Below are 13,747 nucleotides of genomic sequence, written 5' to 3'. Positions count from 1 at the left end.
GGTGGCTCAACAATTCAAATTTCCCGCTAAGAACATCACGTGACGTCATCAATTCCCCCCCAATTCCCCCCTGCCAACACCATCACGTGACGTCATCAATTCCCCCCCCAACCCCCCGGATGACGGTATAGAACAGGTTTTACCCCCCCCCCCTGAAGGGGGGGGGAAGGAAGGGGGGTAAAACCTGTTCTATACCGTCATCCTTACTCTCTTTAGCCCCTGAAATGGGGGTTTTATAATTTATATCCCCTCGTAATAGGACATTATAATTTAATTTTTTCGTCTTTTAATATTAATATTTTTTACTAATATGATTCTTTCGTATTATTGCAAAATTTATGTTTTTTACATAATGTTTTAGTAATTAAATTTTTTACTCATTTCCTTTTCATTTCGTCTGAAATGGTTCTAAGCGTGTTTTGATTCATTTAGTTTTTCTTAAATCTATTCTGTTGATTAAAAGTGTTACTTGCCACAATATTGTGTTCTTCGAATAGAAATACGGTCAAAAGTAAATAGATATCAAAAAGTTAATAGCTTTAAGTCAATCATACCTTCCCGCCTGCATGCTATGTAAAATGAGTATCGAGTATCACGTGGCTTGCTTGTAACCAATAGGATGTTCGCATGACGTCATAGAAGCGACAAGAGATATTGGAAAGCAGTACAAATTACTGAGCATCATGGGAGTAAATTTAGGGCAATATCATTGGTAGCCGTAGTAGTGCGGGTAAATGCTGAATTATGGTAAATTATATTAAAATACTAAAGTCTAAAACTGTAATTAGTTTCATAATGCCGCGTAAAAAACGATTTTAGTTTCGCCTTCGGTATCGACCCAGTGCAATTTTTATCTGAAACCTACGAATAATACCGCATACTCTTCCATCATGTTGCAAACAAAAGTTTTCAAACGTCCTTGGCTCTCCCAACATTGTAGTATTGTTTTACGTTCATCTTTTTGTTTCACGAATTCGTCATAATCATATTCCTTATCCATTTTTCATATTACTATTTTATCACATTCATAGGCACTCACATGTAGTCTTCACAGATTTTGTACTAGGCCTAGGCTATACTGTCACAGTCTCACAGCAGACAGCTGATTGAAATTACCTTTAGAACGCATGCACGTCGATTAAACCTTCAATAACCCGCACTACTTTGTCTGAGCGGCGCGACACTAGATACGTTAGGTACATGTCAAGTGGTTCGCTAGGTGCTACGCCATTTGTGCGCTGCCGCGGAATAGGAGCGGGAATCTCAACTTTCATAACGCGCCCATGCCGGGGAGATATTAACTTCTTGTTTATAATCTATTTACTTCTGATACGGTTAACAATTATCACAGCCTGAGAAAAAAAAAAGAAAGTTGAATGCAAAAAAGTTGAAAAAGGCAAAGCCAAGTAAAACTCTTGGAAAGAACAAATAAAAATCTAAAAGTACAAATGTTTATTTCACTTCATAATCCTACTTCTATAAATCTACAAGAGCATGCACGTACAAAAAGGAGTGAAATCTCACCAAAAACATCTCTGTAAAAATATGCCAAGTTGTTTGGCCGTAAAAAGAAGTGAGATCTAAAATACGGCCAAGTTATTATCTCCAGTTGAACCAACATTTTATTCGACTTAAAACTTCTCAAAAATGTTTTTCTGACTTGGCCATTAGCATTTCAAACTTGCATCCTTCTTCTTTGCACCCGTGAAGGTTAATAACGGAAATTACAAGTTTAACCACAAAGGCTTATCAAGAATATTTAACCAATTTGATTTAATATTTTAATTTCGATCCATATCTGGAATTAAACGAATCCTTGATATGCTAATGGCCAAGTCAGAAAAACATTCTTGAGAAGTTTTAAGTCGAATAAAATGTTGGTTCACCTGGAGATAATAACTTGGCCGTATTTTAGATCTCACTTCTTTTTACGGCCAAACAACTTGGCATATTTTTACAGAGATGTTTTTGGTGAGATAGATTTTATACTTCGAGGGAATTATTTTAAGTCGGTTTCATCAGAAGGGGATAATAGAAGAAGGATGACACTCTGTATCCTCTTTCCAAAAGAATTAAAAGGGGGCGCTTCGGTTTGTCCAATATGGCGCGATCTTAAGGAAACAGAGCAGACGACTTGGTAGACTATTAGGCGCAAATCTCAGGGAGTGAAAGTAAAGTCAGACATTAACTAATTTATTATTAAGTAAACACTCTTTTACTTGTGTTTTAAATTACAAAAATTTTTACATATTGCTGTGTTTACGGGTGTAAAAACAATGGCACCATGAAAGGTATGCGGTTTCATCGTTTTCCTACAAAACTACCGAAATTAGCCAAGGCTTGGGAAGTTACCTTAAAAATGGGAAAGAAACCTAGTAATACCACGGAGCTTCTATTTACAGGGAGAGGAAACTCGGACTTTCACCCCTAGCCCTTAGCGTACCTCGGTTCTGCGCAACGCTTTCGCTCCTCGCGCGCACCCCGAGCCCATGTAAACAAAGTCTGACGTCATTTTCTTGGTGGAACTTCAATTCCTTGCCATTAAATGATGATTTGTACCGTGAATCGCTTCTGTAGCTACGGTATACACATTTCTCCTCATTCCCTCTAGTGCAACCTATTAGCCTGGAATCGCAGTCCATTCAAAATCTAAAAATTAAACCTTTAAAACACCAAGGCTTATGCCTTTCAACGAACTAGTGAAGGCGGCCATCTTCGTTGTTTACATAGGCTCCCTTTTTTTGCCAGCGAAAACCGAGGGGGGTTAAATATGTGCCCCTTTTTATGGACAAATAGTGTCTACGTTTCCTAAGAGCGTTTACATTACTAGAGAGGGATGAAGTTTCCTCTCCCTGTAAATAGAAGCTCCGTGGTAATACCATGGTTGTTTGCTCTTCTCACTTTAAAAAAGACGATTATAAAACAATTCCGCAAGAACATAGAGGTAAGACACTTGCTGGAGTAATAAAATTTGTAGTAGTTTTAATTCTACAATTCTTTAACAGATCAGTTCAAATACCCACCGCGCCTAAGACCTTTGACAATTCCATCCCAGAATCTGCCTATTCGTAAACATGACAGAACTCTTTGAAAAATAAAAACGGGGGAATGAGTTCAGATGATGGTGAGAATTTGAAAAATCATTTGTTTGCGGATCATGATCATCAAGTACAGCAAATTGGTGTTAATAACCAACCCGATGACGTAACTGAAAGTGAAGAAAATGGAAACAGTACTCGACTACGAGACACACCTGAAATTTGTGACACTGATAACAGTTCCTTAGAAAAAGGAATTATGGTGAACACATTAGAAGAACATAAATGTAAAGTGTCAGCTAGTTGCGGAATTTTGAAACAACAAACTGTAGTAGCTTTGACTGGAATTCAGTCAATGGAACTTTTTAATGAAATAGTTAAAATTGTTAGTGAAGAATATCCTAGTAAAAGTCCACTACCTGTAGCTGACGGAATTTTACTTACACTAATGAAACTTAAACTTGGTATTTCATATTCCGCTCTCGGAGCTTTTTTTGGTCTAAGCCAGCAGATAACTTCTAGTTATTTCAAACAAACATTATGCAAGTTAGCGACTCTCTTGGAGTCATCAGTTACATGGCTAGAGAAAGAAGAAATTGTGGAAGCTATGCCGCATTGCTTTAAAGAATACACTGATACAAGAGTGGTATTAGATTGCACCGAGGTATCTGTTGAAAAACCCAAGTGTTTAAAATGCAAGATCAAGACTTATTCTCACTACAAAGGGACCAATACTGTAAAAGTACGCGTTTGTGTAGCTCCATCCGGTGTGATCACCATGGTGAGCAGAGCATATGGGGGAAAGTCAACAGATAAACAAATAACTGAAGAATGCGGGGTCCTAGAACGATGCATACCATACGCAGACGCCATAATGGTAGACAAGGGGTTCGCTATTGAAGATCTTTGTAACGAAAGAGGGCTCAAACTAATTAGGCCACCTTTTCTAAAACGTAAAGCTAAAGGTCAAAAAAAATAAAAAGGGAACAATTCCCTAGAGAAGATGCTTTGCTTACGTCAAAAATTGCGTGTGCTAGGGTACAGACTGTTAAAAAAGTCTTTGCGCGTTGCGTTTTTCGCACATATTTTACTATATTTCAAAAACTATTCAAGCTAGCGCTCTGGAATAAAGTGCGTTATAAAAGTTTTGCATTTCTCTTTCATATTTTTCCCGTTCCAAAGTTGTCCTTTGTATACTTATACCGGAAACCGGAAATGTCAAAATTATCAACTTTGAAAATATTGGATTCTCGAGGATATAAATGCGATTTTCGGAATCCTTGGGTCGATTCATATTTGAAAAGTGTTCACCAAATTCAATTCGGATGAATAGGTCACGAGTAATCAGCCTTTATTCAAAATCTGGCAAACTTTTTTAGATTGGCGATAATTCATAATCGAGTATCGAATCTTTGTCGTAATAATGCTCGTTAGATGTTATGACACTTTATGCATATATATATGATTGGTCTTTTGGCGCAATACTTTGAAACAAATCAGACGTTCATTAAAGGGATGGTGAAGTGGAAAATAAAGTAATTTTAATCCTGCTTCTAATATTAAATCTATCTCTATTGAGGCTTAATAATAAAGCCGACCACAACCAAAGCATAGGCAAAGGCGTATTTCACAACTGACGTTCAAAGCTACCGATGGAAAAACCTAAATATTAAATGAAAAAAAAATGAATGCCGGTAAGAATGATCACAACTGAAAATAATAGCTAACAGCTAAAACGAACCCGAACGGTAAAGACTTGAAGTTGGCCTCTCTGCGCTGCTGGTTTGCTACTCCTTTCGTTTATTTTCTATGGCAAAAAATACTAACTTTGGGAGGTATTGGGATATTAGGCCATTTGTGTTTTAACTTTGTAAGACTTTTATTGTGTAGGAAAGAAAAAACGACCCTGTTTAAAGAAAGTTTGGATAAATTTTAATATTTAGTTAAAAGTTGAAATTTTTTTATAAAATTTGGACGAAAATATTTAAATAACAAGACTTCCTTTGAGTTTCAAATTGAAGAATGTTCGTGTGCTTTATTGAACTATTTTTTTTTACAAAAAAGACAGTCACTTTCAGTTTCAATTGTTGCTTTTATTGGGCATCCCCTAGTCGTTAAAGGAAGGATGAAGAGGAAAAATAAAGTGATTTTTTGATCGATTGTTCTTATTATAAGACCATTATATGCACAGTGAAACATCCAGGAAATACAGTCTCCGGATGATTTTAAAATTCAAATTAGGTTCAGATTTTAAAGATAATTTGAAGTAAGCACCACCGACTAATAGCTTAACGCCCTGCCTTCCTGTTAACAAAATTTCCGTTGCACGCTCTATATCTCGCGCCACGATAGTCACATCGCAAGCAACTTTTATTAAATCTCGCGATAAATTTCATTCGGCATGGAGCGTGCCACGAGAATTTTGTCAATAGGAAGGCAGGGCGTTACGCGATGGGTCGGAGGTCATTATTTCAAATTTTCTGTAAAATCTGAACCTAATTGGAGTTTCAAAACCCTTGGGAAATATTTTCTGGATGTTTCACTATGCAGAATGGTGTTATAATTAGTAGAAGAATCGATAAAAAATTATTTGATTTTTCATTTCACCCTCCCATTAAACACATTCTTAATCGTATTCTAAAAGACAGACATAAACTCTAATGAAATTAGGAGGTAAAGCATTGTAATATTAAAAATAGAGATGCGCCCTGTTCGCTGGTATTTTTTTCTCCGTATGAGTAACCAGCCCAAGTCGTGACCGGTATTAATATTAATAACCTGATAGTTATTCTTGACTAACTTAAAACATTGTTTTAGTGTATGGTTTCAGGCTCAGCAGGACAATTGTCCAACCCATACGTCCCGACTCGTTGCAAGATTTTTGGACAACGAAGGAATTAACGCTTTGGATTGGCCCGACTTGAACCCGATTTAGCGTTTATGTCTGTCATTTAATAAAAGATTAAAAATGTGTTTAAGGGCTACGGGAGGTTAAGTAAAATATTAAGCTACAATTGAACTGTTTGTAATAGATAGTTCAAGAACGCAGACGGTATTTCCTGGATGTTTCACTATGCAAAATGGTCTTATAATTAGAAGAAGAATCGATAAAAAAAATCACTTTATTGTCCTCTTCATCCTCCCTTTAAGGGCTAGGGGATGTCCAATAAAATATCAAGCAACAATTCAAGCTGAAAGTGACTGTCTTGTTTGTATAAAATAGTTCAATAAAGCACACGAGCATTCTTCAATTTGAAACTCGAAGGAAGTCTTGTTATTTGAAAATTTTCGTCCAAATTTTATAAATATTTTTCAACTTTTAACTAGTTATCAATAATGATATTAATAGTTATCCAAAATTTCTTTAAAAAGGCTAGTTATCTTTCCTACACAATAAAAGTCTTAATACACAAAATGGCCTAATATCCCAATACCTCCCAAAGTTAGTATTGCTTTTTATTACTTTGAAACGCCATAGCGTCCGTGTGTTTCAAGGCGTGTTGCACTGAAATATATCAAAAGCGCTACCAATATATTTTACATTCGAAAATAAAATTATCAAACCTTACGCGAATTGAATTCTGGTCTCGAATTGATGTCATTTCTTTTGGTTAGTAAGCCTTCTCTGGTCATCTCCCAGTCCGCCACAATAACCATGGGAACAGAGCCAGCCCACAATGTGTATATTCCATTGTACCTCTTCCTTAACCTTTCCAAAAGGTCCTGCACGTTATTCTTATTTCGAAGAAATACTGCGAGAAAAAATAATAATTACTATTTCAAGAATAATGACTGATTTAATAAGATTCAACTCACGTAACACGTTCCCGAGTAAGGGAATTGGCAAAGGTCCGGGTGGAAGACATATAATTTCGATCCAATATTTAACGAAATAAAATGTTACCAACCCGATGGCTAGAGCCGGAAACCACGACCAATCCACGGACAACATTTCGATGTAATAAAACCCTTTAAAGGCCGACTTCCAGCGAAAAGGGTTCTAGCGAACTGACAACCAAGCATCGAGACTAACAATGGAGCGACCGTGCCGATTTTCGAATACCCGTTGGGGCAAAAGTTAGGAGGCTTCTAGCTAACTGAAAACCGTGCAATGTGGTTCTAGCGAACTGAAGATACGCAATAGAGAATTTCCTTCCGAGGAAAACAAAATTCGACAGGAAAAAAGATTAAAAGGATTTCTGTTGTTCATCTTCAGTTCGCTAGAACCACATTGCACGGCTTTCAGTTAGAGAGAACCCTTCCATCTTTTACCCCAGCGGGGATTCGAAAATCGGCACGGTCACTACATTGTTAGTCTCGATGCTCGGTTTTCAGTTCGCTAGAGCCCTTTTCTTTGGAAGTTGGCCTTTAAATTACTTTTTCAAAATTTATCCTCGGCTAATAAAACGACCTTCAAAATCATAATGATTCAAGGAGACTTATATAAGATGCTATTATTTTGTAGAGATAAGTTGATTAATTTTTTTTCAGTCTATAATTTTCAAACAGATAATGGTATCGAAAGCTGAATTTCAATTTCATCCAAGAATAATGGAAGGACAAAATTGTTCAATAACGTTTGCAAAATACGTTCCATAAATATAGTAAGTTTTCGTATTTATTTCAGTAATTATTGCTTTGAGATTTTATCTTTGCTATTCGCAACCAAAAGATACTATAGCTCCCCTAGCGGCGAAAAAGTAGAACTACGATCTAAAGGAAACAAAAAAAACTGTTGTGTACTCTTCGGGCTGTTGTATGGGATGTGACGTCTGACGTGATTAAAATCTATCCAAAAATTAATTTTTTCCCTGATAATAATTTGTAAAATTTCCATTGTAAAGCAAGATAATGGCCAAGGAAATAAATAACGCAACTTTCTATACTGAAGATGGTAAATAAAATAAATAAAATAACTAAGTTAAGCAATAAGCCTTGGCCCTTGAAAGTTTTAAACCATAAGGAAGAAACCTTTAAATTAAAACCTAAGCACAAGTATTATGGACAAATTCAACTAAATCTAGTAATATTAGGCCTCTCAGTAGGTCACCTAGTCCTGTATTCAAAACAAAGTGACCATTGTTTAATTATTGAAGTTCCTATTGACAAAGAATTTGTTCCTAAGCTCTTAGTTAAATTGCAATCAGTTTATTTCAAATATTTTTTAAAGAAATACATGGAATTGAAGTGTTAAAATAGTTGTGATAATAAAAGAGTTGTGATATTAAAATAGTGGTGATATTAAAGTTTATTGTCAGCCAAAATAGCTGCTGACAAATTTACTACAGCGCTGGTTACAACGAACATCTTATTGATATATGGTAATAAATCCCACGGTAGTCTTTTGCGGAAAATGTTAAACGTTTTTAGTCTCTGGATTGTGCGCTCAACATGTACCCTAGCACACGCAATTTTTGACGTAAGCAAAGCATCTTCTCTAGGGAATTGTTCCCTTTTTTAATTTTTTTGACCTTTAGCTTTACGTTTTAGAAAAGGTGGCCTAATTAGTTTGAGCCCTCTTTCACTACAAAGATCTTCAATAGCGAACCCTTTGTCTACCATTATAGCGTCTACGTATGGTATGTATCGTTCTAGGACCCCGCATTCTTCAGTGATTTGTTTATCTGATGACTTTCCCCCATATGCTTTGCTTACCATGGTAGTCACACGGGATGGAGCTACACAAACGCATACTTTTACAGTATTGGTTCCTTTTATAGTGAGAATATAGGTCTTTATCTTGCATTTTAAACACTTAGGTTTTTCAACTGATACCTTGGTGTTGTTTCAAAATTCCGCAACTAGCTGACACTTTACATTTATTCATTCCCATTTTCAAGCTAACTTCCCAAGCCTTGGCTAGTTTCGGTAGTTTTGAAGGAAAACGATGAAACCGCATACCTTTCATGGTGCCATTGTTTTTACATCCGTAAACACAGGAATAAGTAACCATTTTTGTAATTTAAAACACAAGTAAAAGAGTGTTTACGTAATAATAAATTAGTTAATGTCTGACTTTACTTTCACTCCCTGAGATTTGCGCCTAATAGTCTACCACTCTACCAAGTCGTCTGCTCTGTTTCCTTTAGATCGCGCCATATTGGACAAACCAAAGCGCCCCCTTTTAATTCTTTTGGATGCGAATAAAATCAGGTCTTGAGAGAGAGCGTGAACGTTGTTTTGATCTTGAGAGAATGAACGTTATTCTTTTCGCGCTCGAGGAAGGATTGTTTTCAAGGTCCTTACTATACGTCAGATTTAAGCTACAATCAGGCACAAATAGAAATAATATAAAGTAGTAAACTTTAAGGTCTCGTTTCACTGGTTGAAAAATCTGCATTCTACTTTAATATTATCATAAGTTTATCATGCCTCTAAGTACACGAATATGGGTTACAACTGGGCATCTTCTGCAGGCTACTGTGACGTCAGAACTCGTAAAGCGCTAAGATTCGAAAATTTTGAAATTCCTGTTGCGGTGCAGTCACCAAACGGACGAGACGATTACTAAATGGCTCACATGAAAAAATCATCCAATGGAATAAAGGAGATTTTTACGTTTCGTATAGGCAGGCATTGGGAGGGGGACGAATTTTACTTAAGCAACCCCCAAAATCCCACTCTCTCTCTCGTGAGATAAACTTATGCTTTCTGATATCTATATTAATCTTTGGTACAATTCGTAAATATTTTGATAAACCCATTGCTTGTTGTTACGACTACGAATGATTCTCGTCGTTCTCGATAAAAAGGTGAAAGGTTCAAGAGCTTTTAGATAACAGCTACAGTGACGGATTTGAAATGTTTAAAAGTGTATTCTAGGAGTCCCTTGTCGGGTTTAACATTATATATTACCATAACGTTGATAGCTGAAAGACAGTTGCCTACTTAATTAGTTAGCCACGAGAAATCCACGAGCCACATTTTTATGAAAAAATGTTCCTTTAATCAGTCGATTACAAAAGGTCAGTAATATTAAACATTATACCATCAATATTCAGATAAAATACACCACCTTGAACTCTTGAATATTTGTAAGTAATTAGGGTAGTATCTAATTTAAAAGATGGAACTTGTTTTATCTAGGTAAGACATTAATCTCAAAATCCGCGGGCAAATTAAAGAAGGGGTTGTTTTCACTCTGCATTTTATTGGCGTTTCTGCTCGCCACAATGCGAACTTTGCGCGTGACATTTGCAATGATGAGAAATAGATCATTTCGAGCTAATTTCTCACCAATGCACATTCGCTTTCCTCCGCCGAATTTAAGATAACCGGGTATTTTCTTGGACGCGTAGTTACCATCCGAGTCCAAGAACCGTTCCGGCTTAAATTTCAACGGTTCTTCCCACAAATTCGGATCAAGGTGTGTAGCGGTAATATCGAAAAACACGATTGTCCCGTAGGGAATTTTCTTGCCGCCAATTGACGTGTTGACGTTGGTGGCGTGAGGAACGAGTATACGGATAAGGGCGGTTTGTACCTCAAACATTCCGAGATGAAGGCCCAAGTGTAGGGACAATCTTTCCTGCGGTCCACGGTTGGTAAACCGGAACCTAATTGTAATTAAATTGCATTTCGGTATAGGTAATATCGGGATAAACATACAAACGACGTAGGTAATTCTAATGGTGCTTGTTCCGAGCTTAAAGGCCGACTTCCAGCGAAAAGGGCTCTAGCGAACTGACAACCGAGCATCGAGACTAACAGTGGAGCGACCGTGCCGATTTTCGAATCCCCGCTGGGGCAAAAGTTGGAAGGCTTCTAGCTAACTGAAAACCGTGCAATGTGGTTCTAGCGAACTGAAGATACGCAATAGAGAATTTCCTTCCGAGGAAAGCAAAATTCGAGAGGAAAAAAGATTAAAAGGATTTCTGTTGTTCATCTTCAGTTCTCTAGAACCACATTGCACGACTTTCATTTAGAGAGAACCCTTCCATCTTTTACCCCAGCGGGGATTCGAAAATAGGCACGGTCACTACATTGTTAGTCTCGATGCTCGGTTTTCAGTTCGCTAGAACCCTCTTCTTTAGAAGTTGGCCTTTAAGTTTCATCCTAACATAAGACCGTTAAGACGGGAGAGGAGAATAATTCCCCGCGACCCATCTATTGAATCCTACGCAATTAAGAAAATGTTTGTACCTATGTTGTCGTCTATTTCTTCACGAATTTTTTCCTGAATTTCAGGAAAGGCAGCTAAAGCTTCGAATACCCACGTGATGGCAGTTGTAGTTGCGTCGGTACCAGCTGAAAACATAAGTATATCTTGATGTCGCGTTTCCCGGAGGTGGATAGGTCGAGGCGGAACTGTTGCGTGGCCAGCAAGACCTCCCGATCTCAACCCATGCGATTTTTTTCTTTGGGGCCATCTCAAGGACTTGGTATACCGAAGTGAAGTTCGCATTACGACAAAGGATAATTGATGGATGTGATAGCATCCGTACGCGCGCAAGTTTGCTTAAACGTTGATGGTGCCCATTTTGAAAATTTTTTGTAAAAAAATGTAATTGGGTTTCATTCGAATTATTTTAAAAGTAATGGGGTTCGATTCGAATTATTGTAAAAGTAATGGGGTTCGATTCGAATTATTGTAAAAGTAATGGGGTTCATAAGAATTATTGTAAAAGTAATGGGGTTTGATTCGAATTATTGTAAATGTAATGGGGTTCATTCGAATTAATGTAAATGTAATGGGTTCAATTCGAATTATTGTAAACGTAATGGGTTCAATTCGAATTATTGTAAACGTAATGGGTTAGATTCGAATTATTGTAAAATGAATGGATTCGATTCAAATTATTGTAAAATTAATGGGTTCGATTCGATTTATTGTGAAATTTAAGGGGTTCATTCGAATTATTGTAAAACTTAAGGGGTTCATTCGAATTATTGCAAAATTTAACGGGTTCATTCGAATTATTGTAAAGGTTAAGGGGTTCATTCGAATTGTAAAAGTAATGGTGTTCATTCGAATTGTAAAAGTAATGGGGCTCATTCGAATTATTGTAAAAGTAACGTGTCTAATTGAAATAAAGAATTAAAGACTGGCCAGTTACCAGTACATCTGAACAAACAAGCAACCGATATCTGAGCTACTTTCCTTGCCTTTAATTACAATCATTAATAAAAACCAAGGGATTAACGCTTTTGGCCGTTTAACACGTTCATGGTCTTCCACTAGGTTTGAACTTATTTCGATCATTGCCTTATGCTCAATAATCGAAAACAATTGGGTCAAAACCACAATACTAGTGCTATAATTCTGCAAAATCTTGTTTTTCGGCCTACTTTTGAGAGCCCATAACGTCGCAACGGATCGCTTTACCCCAAAACGTCATAGGACCTTTCGGACTTCTTTTGACCCAAGGAACATGCCTGTTAATTTGTGCCAGACTTTTCAGAAACACCCTGTATATTCACCTATTCCAATCCGACCGGAACCAAAATTGGGAGGTTCCATTCGACCGAACTCCAGCACTTTGGGCGGTTTTCGCAAAGTGGAAAATAGCCTCAATATACTGCACTTAACGAAATAGGCCAGGACAGATAGACTAAAAATGGGCTTGACCTAGAACATTTTAACATAAAGATGAAAATTGGTACATGTGTTGTTTTTGACCCAACAAAAAATAAACTAAAAGTCCCCAGCTGTAGAGCGCGAGCTTTCGCAGCCATTTTGGAAAATGGCCTCCGGGAATGCCAGCTTCAATGTATTCCACATTCTTCTTCAACAATTCTGAAAATTGGTGCATATTTGGATTGTAGCCACCGGATCATCATTGTAAAATTTTAAAGCTCTGTGTTCGATATTTTGGTCGCCATATTGGAAAATGGCCGCCGTGAATGGTGGGTGCACAATATTTCACCATGTTGTTAGAAAATTATGAACATTTATAGATTTTATAATCAGAGCTGTGTGAACCTCATTGTAAAATATTGAAGCCATTCATAAGATAGTTTGGCCGCCATGTTGGAAAATGGCCGCCAAGAATATCATTTAGATACAGTATATTTTTCAAAAATTATGAAAATTTGTGAATATATTGTTGCAGACCGTCTAAACATCGTACTTAAATATTGAAGAAGTACTAAATATAGTTTGGGCGCCATATTGTAAAATGACTGCGGGAAATACCAAATATATTACGGATATATAAATTTTTTTGATATATCTATTTTTGAGTATATGATTTTCATGAACGCATTAAACACTATATAAATAACTATTTCCAAGTCTTAGTTATCGACCCCATCTTTAAAAATGGTCGCTGAAAGATTACTATTCTAAAATCTGAAACAAAGAAAAGCAAAGCTATATTACTCAGATGTTGATTAGGGAATATCGTTTAATATGGGGTTTATATTATCTAGTGTCCTTAAGAATTGGATTTAAGACACGTTTTGAACATTTCGTTCATATTTATCGTCATCCTTTAGATTTTTTTTATTTTAACATCAGGAAGGAGAGTTGTGTGAATGGGTCTTCGACTTTCGCGATCGCGAACCCATACCCACTGTTCGGGATTAAATCGTTTCCTAGCTATTGTTGACTAAATATTGTCATTAAAAACTCTCAACGTACTTGTAAGATGTTGATTATCTGTCATTACTTCAAACCCCGCCTTATCATAACCACATCCAGTTACAGCATGTAAATGAAAGTGTTCTCGGAACCTTTTTAGCCACATCGTAGTATACGATGAGGCTCT

At 36.8% G+C, this 13,747-nt stretch overlaps 1 protein-coding gene and 1 long non-coding RNA gene across 2 annotated transcripts; one reads left to right on the top strand and one right to left on the bottom strand.

Annotated features, from left to right (window-relative positions):
• Positions 1-3,574: 3,574 nt before the first annotated feature.
• Positions 3,575-4,008, top strand: LOC149668072 (uncharacterized). Its single transcript, XR_016368121.1, has 2 exons — positions 3,575-3,819; positions 3,884-4,008. It is a non-coding gene; the product is annotated as an uncharacterized LOC149668072 (long non-coding RNA).
• A 2,510-nt stretch (positions 4,009-6,518) lies between these two features.
• On the bottom strand, positions 6,519-7,013 carry LOC149668071 (cytochrome P450 2E1-like). The gene is made up of 2 exons (XM_089841286.1): positions 6,855-7,013; positions 6,519-6,790 (listed from the first exon to the last, which is right to left on the bottom strand). Exons 1-2 carry the CDS (start codon positions 6,988-6,990, stop codon positions 6,597-6,599), a joined length of 330 nt encoding a protein of 109 aa, XP_089697412.1. The 5' UTR covers positions 6,991-7,013; the 3' UTR covers positions 6,519-6,596.
• Positions 7,014-13,747: the final 6,734 nt, after the last annotated feature.

This window comes from Phalangium opilio, unplaced genomic scaffold (genome assembly GCF_054372755.1).
Source record: "Phalangium opilio isolate 3A_F unplaced genomic scaffold, DU_Popi_V2 ptg000056l_1, whole genome shotgun sequence".
NCBI classification, from domain to species: domain Eukaryota; kingdom Metazoa; phylum Arthropoda; class Arachnida; order Opiliones; family Phalangiidae; genus Phalangium; species Phalangium opilio.
The sequence above is the reverse complement of the archived record's forward strand: the minus strand, read 5'-3'. Positions and strand labels throughout refer to the sequence as shown.

Coding starts and splice junctions, on each gene's coding strand:
- LOC149668071 (XM_089841286.1), bottom strand. CDS start 6,990: ATGTTGTCCGTGGATTGGTCGTGGTTTCCGGCTCTAGCCATCGGGTTG. Junction 6,791..6,854: donor CTTACTCGGGAACGTGTTAC/GTGAGTTGAATC, acceptor TTTTTCTCGCAG/TATTTCTTCGAAATAAGAAT.